General features: G+C 40.2%; 1 protein-coding gene across 2 annotated transcripts in view; it reads left to right on the forward strand.

Annotated features, from left to right (window-relative positions):
- Positions 1-10,490, forward strand: part of IFT56 (intraflagellar transport 56) — a 68,462-nt gene that overhangs the window by 38,490 nt on the left and 19,482 nt on the right. For both annotated transcript variants that reach the window (XM_006145033.3, XM_027770503.1), the window contains 5 exons: positions 1,127-1,182; positions 2,779-2,832; positions 4,702-4,765; positions 6,830-6,918; positions 8,012-8,095. In XM_006145033.3, coding sequence (XP_006145095.1) covers positions 1,127-1,182; positions 2,779-2,832; positions 4,702-4,765; positions 6,830-6,918; positions 8,012-8,095 — 347 coding nt within the window. The remainder of the gene's footprint in view (positions 1-1,126; positions 1,183-2,778; positions 2,833-4,701; positions 4,766-6,829; positions 6,919-8,011; positions 8,096-10,490) is intronic.

Consider the following 10,490-nt stretch of genomic DNA (forward strand, 5'->3'; position numbering starts at 1 on the left):
CCCTCTGTGTGTGTGGGGAGTGCACCCCCCCTAAAGAAAAAAAAAAAAAAAAAAAAAAAAAAAAAGATTAGACACATGCCCAAAGCAGTCTTTTCTACTAGTTCCTCGTATGGGCCAGTAGCTACCATGCGTTGGTGTTAGCATTCTGTCACAGATCTCCAACTAACAGTATGGGCCTTTTTAGGTATATGGAAGAAACCTACCAGACCAACATATTCCTTATTGAGAAAATATGTTTATTAAAATTAGAACATGGGACCAGTCAGTATATGGTGTAATAGTTACATCACTGGACTCCCACATAGTTGACTGAAGTTCAAATCTCAGACTTGGCAGCTTAAAACTCATGCCGGTACATGTGCATATGTGCGTCCAAAATCATGAGAGGAGAATGGAGGAGAAGGGATTGCAGCATGATTGCAGCATGGTCATTCCCCAGGGGTGGAGTGGGGGCTTCTTGCATGAGAGGAGACTGGTGGGCCCACGCACCCTTTAGCAAAAATTTCTAAAAAAAAAAAACAAAACAAGAACATGAATTTGCAAACAGTCCTCTCTGTTTACTATATAAGCATGAAGCAATGTATTTTTGGATAAGAGCTAAAGAAAGAGAGTATGTATTTGAAAATTTAATCATATCATACAAAATTTCAAACATAAACAAAAGTTAATAGTATAATGAATTCAAATATTCTTTCAAGATTCAACATTTTTCAAATCGTATCAGTCTTTTTCATCCACCATCTCCTTTTTTGTTCCTAAAATGTTTTAAATCAAATATCTGACTTCATGTCATTTTACTTCTTATATACTTAATGTACACCTCTTGTTAAAAAATGTTTATTTTTCTTACCTAAACACCATTGGCATATAACACCCAGTCCATGTTCATAACTTAAACATATTTTAGTGCTTCATGGCTTAATACAAGATTTATAAGGCTATTTAGTTATCTTTAGGATAACTATTCAACATTGAACTTGATGGAGAATTAGAGGACAAATAGAACAGATTATATGTCCCATAAGTGAATGTTTGATTATCGGAGTCTTATCTTTTTCGAGACTGCTTCAGAAGGGTTTGCCAAATTACAGACTAGTATAACAATGTATATTTTTTTTCTATTCAGATGATGTACAGGAAGCTTATAACTTAATTAAGGATCTGGAGCCTACTACTCCTCAGGTAATTGAGAATGGTTTACCTTTTTACTAATAATAGTGTTGAAAGTTGAACTTTGGAAACAATAGCTGGAAGGCATATTAAAGAAGATACTTGCTTATAAAATCCCAGGAAAGACCATATACATTGATCTAGAAATATAATGTATGACAGCTTCTTTTTTCTTTCAGTTTACTGTAAGGCGTGTGTGTTTGACAGAGACAAAGTAAGAAATCAGCCTCCCAGAGGGTATGCCACAGCATAATCTCTTCTCCTCCATTCTCCTCTTGGGACTTTGGGCACTTGTTACTACTGCCTGGCATGATTTTCAGGCCTCCAGAACTGGGACTCAACTGCACAACTGCCCATGTGAGGTACAGCTCCCTTAGCCACTAGCCACGGGGCCAGCCTAGGTTTGCAAATACTAAAATCTAGAATTCTGATGAAACTAACAACTGTTGGATCATCAGGAAAGTCATGATGCATTTTTGCATAGAAAAACATAGAAAATATGTCATGACTTTCCCAATGACCTAATAGGTATATGTACTTATATCATCACTAATATAATTATCTGTACTTTCTTTTTCCCTCAGTAGATTAACTTGTTACAGTCAGGGACTGTGATTATGTTGTGTATTTAATACTATATATACTAAATATTTAGTCAGCATTCTATTTATTGAATGAAAGACATGAAAAATATTTCCAGACTCCATGGATTTTGAACAAGTTTGTTTCCTAAGTGTTTAAAAGTTTCAGTATCTTTTATGCTATTTATAAGCCCTCTTAAATAAAAATTAATAAAGCCCCTAAAGATGGTGTCTAGTAAAGAACTGAAACAAGGGCCAGCAGGTGGCATGGTGGATCAGGATCACTCCCACATGGGTGACTGCAGTTTGAGTCCCAGACAACTTGAAATCACACTGGGCACATGTGATGTGTGCCCAAAATCCCAGGAGGAGAATGGAGGAGAAGGGATTGCAGCATGGTCATTCCCCATATGGGGGTGATTTCTCACTTATCTGTCTCTCTTTGGCAAGTACACACACACCCTATGGCAAAAATCTAAAAAATAAAAATTAAATTAAGAAAAAAACTAACCAAGTCTAAAAGAAGGCATACAGTAAGGCCCCAGGACTGTAAAGGGTCAAATACCATACAAATGGAAATCAGAGGATACTTCTTTTTTTTTTTTTTTGAGGAAAAGGATCACTAACAAAAGAAAGTCATAACATTGGGAAGGGAAAATAATTTATATGATATGGGCACAGAGAATGGCAGTGGCTCAGGTGATAAAAATTATTACATAAACATTTTGTTGTTTTATTTTGAATTGAATTGAAATAAAACTTACTTTTGGGAGCATCCATTGAGTTATTTCTGCTTAAGACTGAAAATTTACAAAGATGGCAAATTCTGTTATATGGACACTTGCCTGCTAGAAACTAAAGGAAGGTCTCCTAATTCTTTTATTCAAGCCGGGAATAGAACAGAGAAAAACTAACTCTGGATAACTTTTGGTAATATATATAAAGCATTTAGTTGATGCAAGTAATTGACAGGTATCTTATAGGTCCGCCTCCTCCTAAATTAATCAGTGTTACTCCATGTTTCTAGGAATATATCCTCAAAGGGGTGGTCAATGCAGCCCTTGGCCAGGAAATGGGTTCGGTGAGTATGAAGTCACTAGCAATCTGTAATTCGCAAAGCTATAGGTGCATGAAAAATAGCAAAGTTCAGCCAGCACCAATCTTGCAAATAGGCTCTTCTGCCTCTCTGTCATTATTTCCCAAACCAGACTCTATTGTAAAAAGAAGTCTATGTTATTTAGAAACAGATAAAACTATTTTAGCCCCAAAAACCGCTGCTTTATTTAAAAAGAGCCCTGTTTTTATTATGAGTGAAAGCATGTCCACACATGTGCAGGAGGAGGAGGTAGAAAGAGGGGGTTTGGACAGATCTCGCTGCTGTGATCCTCTGCCCCAGTCTCCCACTGCTCTTGGCCTGTTCAGTTGGTCTGGGACCCAAACCTGGGCTTGGTGTGCGGTCCCAGCCTTACACAGCAGTGCCCTGTTGCTTGTGCCACCATGAGTGGGCCTGAGAGCCCTATTTTTAAGCAGTGCTTTTAATTTAATAACAAAAAAATGAGTGCACAATTTCTCTCTTATTTGCAATTTCCTTTTTTTCCCCTTTAATCTTGTACATCTCTGAGCTGTAGATTCTGGCATCTATAAAATGTGTGCTTTATAAAATAACAAAACACTGTCTAAAATTAAGTTCTCATTTATTTATTTATTTAATTCATGGTACATGTACAAGCTCAAGAGAGAGAGAAAGAGAGAAAAAGAAAGAAGCACCCTCCACAAAGTCTGGCCACTCCATGATCCCCCTTCTCCAGTCCTCTGGTCCAGCAGATCTGGGGGCACTTGGTTGTGCATGGCCTGTTTCAGGCTGACTTGGCAAGGGTTTCCAACCGTGGTCACTGTGTGGGATCCAGCTTCTCTCGAGCGATGCATTACCACTGCACAGAGGGCTTCTCTTGAGCAGCACATTACCAGGGTGCCACAAAGCTGGCCCTCTTACCCATCTTAACATGGTATATTAGGTTCTTTTAGGTACAGAGTAGGCTATAAGTAAATCTTATCTCTAGCTTATTTCACAGGGCCTTACGTAGTAGACAGACAGTAAATACTTATTGAATAAATAAATTTAAACTTAAAAAATACTCTTTGTGGGGCCGGCAAGTGGCGTGGTAGTTAAGGTGCTGGACTCCCACATACCTGATCACAGTTTAAGTTTTGGACCTAGTCACTTATTTTCTCACTTTCCCTTTCTCTCTTTCACTGGTCAAATTAATAAAAACAAAAAACAAAAAGAAAAAAGAAAAACAAATAAATTAAAATAAATTTTTGAGAGGTTTTTGCTATAGGGCACATGCGCTTGTCAGAAAGACAGAGAGAGACAGAGATAGAAAGAGAGAAATCACCCCCCAGGGGGTGATGGCCATGCCACAATCTCTTCTCCTTTCTCCTCTCAGGATCTTGGGCATGCACGCACACGCGCCTGGTGTGAGTTTAAGCCACCAGGTCCAGGACTTGAACTATGGTTGACTACATGGGAGTCCAGCAACATAACCATTATGCCAGCTGCTGGTCCCAAAATAAATATTTTTTTAAAAGCAACCCCTTGTTATACCTATAGCTCCTTTGCCAAGATCTGCTACATGGTAAAAGAGCAATGAGTATTTGTTAAATGAATGAATGAGAAAATGAATGGATTTATTTAATGAAGATCCTTATGGGATAGAATTTGGGGGCTGTACATTTTTCCTTTTTCCTCTCTGACCTTGAGTAGGTTGTAATTTAGTTTCAAGTTATCATTTTCCAGTTGCTTATCCTAAAAAGAATTAGTATTGTCTTAGGCAGAATTTAATACAAGGGTATAAGTTAAATTCTGACAAGTATATTAGAACCATAAAGTGTAATACAAATAAAGTAGCTTCCTTTTCTTCCTCTATATCAGCTCTGCTTTGTTTTTCAGAGGGATCATATGAAAATTGCCCAGCAGTTCTTCCAGCTGGTGGGAGGATCAGCTAGTGAATGTGGTATGTCTGAAATCTGTACTTCTGAGCATGGTTCCTAACTGGAGTTGGGCACATACTAACTGGTGAAGTTTCATTCTCTTTCTTGAGATGTGGCCACTAGTCTTCATATTGTAAAGTAGGAAGTTAGAAATAGGAAAGATCAGGGGCCAGTAGGTGGCATGGTGATTAGAAGTACTAGACTTCCACATGGCTGACTGCAGTTCGAGTCCTGGACCTGGCGGCTTGCTTTCTCACTCTCCCTCTCTGTGTCTCTCTGTATCTCTCTCTGGTCAAATTTAAAATAATAATAATAAAATTAAATAAAATGATTCTTTAAAAAATGTTTTAAAAAGAAAAAAACATGGGACCAGCAGTTGGCATAATGGCTATGTTGCTGGACTCCCATGTAGTCGACCATGGTTCAAGTCCCGGACCCAGTGGCTTAAACTCATGCTGGGCGCATGTGCGTATGTGCCCAAGATCCCAAGAGGAGAATGGAGGAGAAGGGATTGCGGCATGTCCCTCCCTCCTGGGTGGTGATTTCTTGCTTTCTGTCTTTCTGTCTCTCTGTCTCTCTCTGTCTTTCTGGTGAGCGCACGCGCCCTATAGCAAAAACCTCTCCCAAAAAAAAGAACCTGTTGGGGGGCCTGCAGGTGTTGTGGTGGTTAGGATGCTAGACTCCCACATGACCAACTGTGGTTCAACTGGTGGCTGACTTTCTCACTTTCCCTCTCTCCCTCTCTCTCTCAAGTCTCTCTCTGATAAAATTAAAATACAATAATTATAAATAAAATTTAAAATAAATAATTCTAAAAATATATATAAAAAAACCTGTGGGGATGCTGCATCTCTGTCTGTCTCTCTCCCTCTCCTGGAATAAACAGTAAATACACTTGAAAAACCTTTAGAAACATAATACATAAATAAATAATATATCAGAATGTGATAATTGCTACTGGGGAAAAAATTTAACAGGATAAGGAGTCTTGGGAATACCAGTGGCAGGGGTGGGGGTTATACTAATCCTCTGCTCCCTTGAATAGGAATCGGTATCAGATAAAGAGTTGGATCAGGATCAGAATCAGGTAGTTCCCTGGCAAATTGTTTCTCCATTTGAGATTAGAAGTACTAGATTGTCTTGGGCAAGTGTTGGTGTAGGCCTAGCTACATCCACTGAGTGCGCAGACGTTGGACTGGGATGAGAGAATCAAAGCCCTGGAAAACAATCTGGGAAACACTGCAGCCAGAGTACCTACAGGGCATGCACTCGTTTTGGACTCTGGGAGTTAACCCCAGAAAGATTATCGGTCACTCTCGGGTACTGTGACCTCCGTTATGCTGGGATTTCATCCACAGAACAGAATCTGTAATTTCAGAATCTAGAATCTAAAAAGGTGGCCTATTTGCTGGCACAGAGGGTAGCATATTGACCTGATTCTGGAAGACACACGACCAACCGTGGGTTCCAATTCGGAGCTGACCAGAAACACACTGAGTTTACTTCCCAAGATCCTGACTAGCTGGAGGGCTGCGGTGGGGAATGCGCTGAGGAGACCCTATCGAGGGTGTCTTTCTCTGTCTTTCTCCCTCTCTCACATATATATGTGCACACTCTCTCATAAAAGAGGTAAAATAAATAAACTATAGAAGGATGTCTTGGGCCAGCCAGTGGCAGGATGGATCCCACATGGCTGACTGTGCAGTTCGAATCCCAGACCCAGCAGCTTGAAAAACATGCTGGGCACGTATGCATGCTTGCCAAAAACCCCATGAGGAGAATGGAGGGGACACTGCGATGTTGCCATCCCTCTGCAGGGTGCTTTCTCACTTTCTCTCTCTCTGGTGAACACACCAGAGTTCCCTGTAGCAAAGTTAAAAAAATGAATCGCTTCTCGGCCTTTTGGCTAAGATCAAGTGCAAAGTTAAAAAAATGTGTTTGAATACATTTCTATCTCTAAATTATAAAATAAAATACCAGCTAGAATACATTTCTATCTCTAAATTATAAAATAACTCAAATACCAGATGAAGAGAACTTGTAGTTTTGTGAATATACAGGATTTCTTCCTCCCCCCTCCATTTCAGATACAATACCTGGGAGACAGTGCATGGCTTCCTGTTTCTTCCTGCTTAAGCAATTTGATGATGTCTTGATTTACCTCAACTCATTTAAGGTCAGTATAGAATTATCTGTATGACTTTATGTATAGTATATCAGATATGATAAGACACTCTTGGGCCAGCAGGTGGCATGGTGGTTAAGGTGCTAGACTCCCATATGACCAACTGGGTTTGAGTCCTGGACTTGGCAGTTTGCTTTCTCACTTTCCCTCTTTCTCTCTCTCTCTGGTCAAATTAAAAATAATAACAAATAGGGACCAGCAGATAATGTAATGGTTATGTTGCTGGATTCCCACATAATTAACCAAGGTTCAAGTCCCAGACCCAGTGGCTTAAAACTCACATCAGGTGCATGTGCATGTGTGCCCTAGATCCTGAGAGAATGGAGAAGGGAGTCACCCCGGGGGGTGACTTCTCACTTTCTGTCTCTCTTTCTCACTGGCAAGCACATGTGCCCTATAGCAAAAATCTCTCTCTAAAAAATAATACTAATGGGGGCCTGCGGGTGGCGTTGTTAAGAGCACTGGACTCCCACATGGCCAACTGTGAGTCAAGTCCTGGAACTGGCAGCTTGCTTTCTCACTTTCCCTCTCTCTTTCATCTTGCTCACTCTGTCCTTCTCTGGTCAAATTAAAATAAATAAATAAATAAAGCTAAATGAGGGACCAGCAGTTAGCATAAAGGCTATGTTGCTGGACTCCCATGTAGTCAACCATGGTTCGAATCCCGGACCCAGCGGCTTAAACTCACAACGGGCACGTGTGCGTGCATGCCCAAGATCCTGAGAGGAGAATGGAGGAGACAGGATTGCAGCGTGGCCATCCCCCAGGGGGGTGATTTCTCGCTTTCTGTCTCTCTTTCTGGCGAGCGCACATGCCCTATAGCAAAAACTTCTCCAAAAATAAATAAATAAATAAATAAACAAACAAACAAACAAATAAAGCTAAATGAAATAATTCTTTTTAAAAATAATAATAAATTTAATTTTGAAAAAAGATAAGATGTTCTTGGAGATGGCTATTTTTCTGTGGTGCCATTAATGGTAGTACATAATTCCATGAGATTATTTTTGTTATCTGGCATAACTGATGGTTTTATATTTTATGTGTTAATGCTCAATGTAACATATCCTTGTGATTTTTTCAGAGTTACTTCTATAACGATGACATCTTTAACTTTAATTATGCCCAAGCCAAAGCTGCAACAGGCAATACCAGTGAGGGTGAAGAGGTGGGTACCTGTCTTTAAAGACATTTGAATGATCCTAACACATCCTATCTTTTCCTCACTGAAATAAAATGGTCAAGGGTAAAGGATTATTAAAGACTTCTTGAGACCAGCAGATGGTGCAATGTTTATGTCACTAGATTCCCATGTAGTCGACTACAGTTCAAGTCCTGGATCCAGAGGCTTAAAACTCACGCTGGGCGCATGTACATGTGTGCCCAAAATCCAGAGAGGAGAATAGAAGAGAAGGGATAGCAGCATGGCCATCCTCCCGAGGGTGGGGGTGGTGATTTCTTGCTTTCTGTTTCTCTGTCTCTCTAGCATGCACATGTACCCTATAGCAAAAATCTCTCTCTCAAAAAAAAAAGAAAAAGATTTCTTTGTTCTTACGTTACATTAAAAGGTATAATCTAGGCCCAGCTACTCTGACTCGGGCAGTTGGGAAGCTACTGTGCTATGCTAGAGGCCATACGGGAAGGCTCCAGATTCACGCTCAGGGTCTAAGCATGCCTAGCTACCCACAGGCATGCCTGTGACTCTGCCTGGCTGGAGGGAGGATTGCAGCATGAAGACACTCTCGAAGGTTCCTGTCTATGTCTCTCTCTTGTGAAGAAAATTAATACTTTAAGAGTACAAAGGCAGCTAGATATCAAATGGCTAACTGTGAAGTTCAGGTCCCAGACCTGGTAGCTTGAAAAACATGCCATATATGTGTGCATGTGTGTGTGCCCAAAATCCTGAGAGAAGAATTGAGGAGAGGAATTGCGGCACATCCATCCCATCAGGGAGTGATTTCTCATTACCCCCAACCACTTCCAGTGAGTGCATGCATACTATAGCAAAAAAGAAAGAGTACATTTTGAATAGACTAATACATATTTTAATCTTTCCCCTTTATAATCAGTTTTATAGCTGTATATCATATGTGCAGAGAGGTATACAAATTATAGATCTACAGCTTAATGAATTTTCGGAGTGAACATAACCCTTGTCATTGATGCATGAGTGCTAGGCAATCGGACCCAACACTCGTGCTGGTTCTTGTCTGGTGTTCATGAAGAATTAGAGACACAGAGAGGAGAGTAAAGCAGAGTCTAGTAAGAGAGGGAAAGAACAACAGAGCTCCCAAGCAGAGAGGGGTCCCGAATGGTCTGCCAAAGAAGAGCTGGAGGTGAGGGGTTTTTATTTAGCAATTTGAGCGATGGTCTGGCTTTCTGATAAGGAAGTGAGCTTTAGGAAATAGTTACATGGTAGTTTGAGTGATTTATTACCCTATTCTTTGTGGGGTCAGTGGACCATAGTCTTCTATACTCCTTGTAAGAATGTAGTTGCTAAATAGAAACTGTTGCCCTTAGCTACAATTGCTTTGAGTCCCAATGCAGCCAGGTTTTGGCTCTGAAAATTTAGTCCACTGTGTCTCCATCTTGGCCTTATCTTGTCTGTGTGATCAATATCCCTCCTTTTTGCCTTATTAGCAAGGAACCATAAATTTTTAGAGACATGTAAAAATGTATATATTTTACATTAACCAGAATATAGAGGAAAAATAAAACAAAACAGTGGCTTCCTTGCAGGGGCCTTATCCTCTATACTTGTAGGTCTAATTTCTGTCTCACAATCAATTCCCAGATTATGAAACAATATGTTTATAACCTCAGAAATCCCCTCATCTCCTTTTTGAGTCAATCTCCTCCCCCAGCACTAACCACCAACCTGACGTCAAATTCTATAGATTGATTTGTCTGAATTATTCAAAATTGAATTTTTAAATTCAATTCTGTTATTCAACAAATTAGTCAACTTGTTACTGTTTTTAAAGAATTATTTATTTAGGGAACAGCAGATGGCGTAGCAGTTACGTCACTGGACTGCCACATAGTCATCCACTGTTCGAGTCCCAGACCTGGTGGCTTAAAACTCAGGCTAGCACATGTACATGCATGCCCAAAATCCTGAGGGGAATGGAGATGAAGGAATTGCAGTATGGCCATCCCCCTGGGGGTGGGGTGATTTCTCACTTTCTGTCTCTCTGACGAGTGCATGCACCCTATAGAAAAAAATCTCTTTAAAGGGACTAGTAGGTGGTGTGGTGGTTAAGGCACTGGACACTCCTGCATGGCCGACCACAGTTTGGGTCCCAGACCTGATGACTTTCGCTTTCTCTCTCTCTTTCTCCCTCTGTGTGTGTGTGTGTGTCTCTCTCTGGTCAAATTAAAATAAATGAATAAACAAATAAAATTAAATAAATAGTTCTTAAAAAATAAAAACTCTCTTTTAAAAACAAAGGGGGTCAGCAAGTGATACAGTGGTTAAGATGGCTGGACTCCCACATGGCTGACCACGGTTTGAGTCCCAGACCTGGCAGCTTGCTTTCTCACTTTCCTACTCTTTTCTGTCT

This window comes from Tupaia chinensis, unplaced genomic scaffold, assembly GCF_000334495.1.
Source record: "Tupaia chinensis unplaced genomic scaffold, TupChi_1.0 Scaffold000140_1, whole genome shotgun sequence".
Lineage (NCBI taxonomy): Eukaryota > Metazoa > Chordata > Mammalia > Scandentia > Tupaiidae > Tupaia > Tupaia belangeri.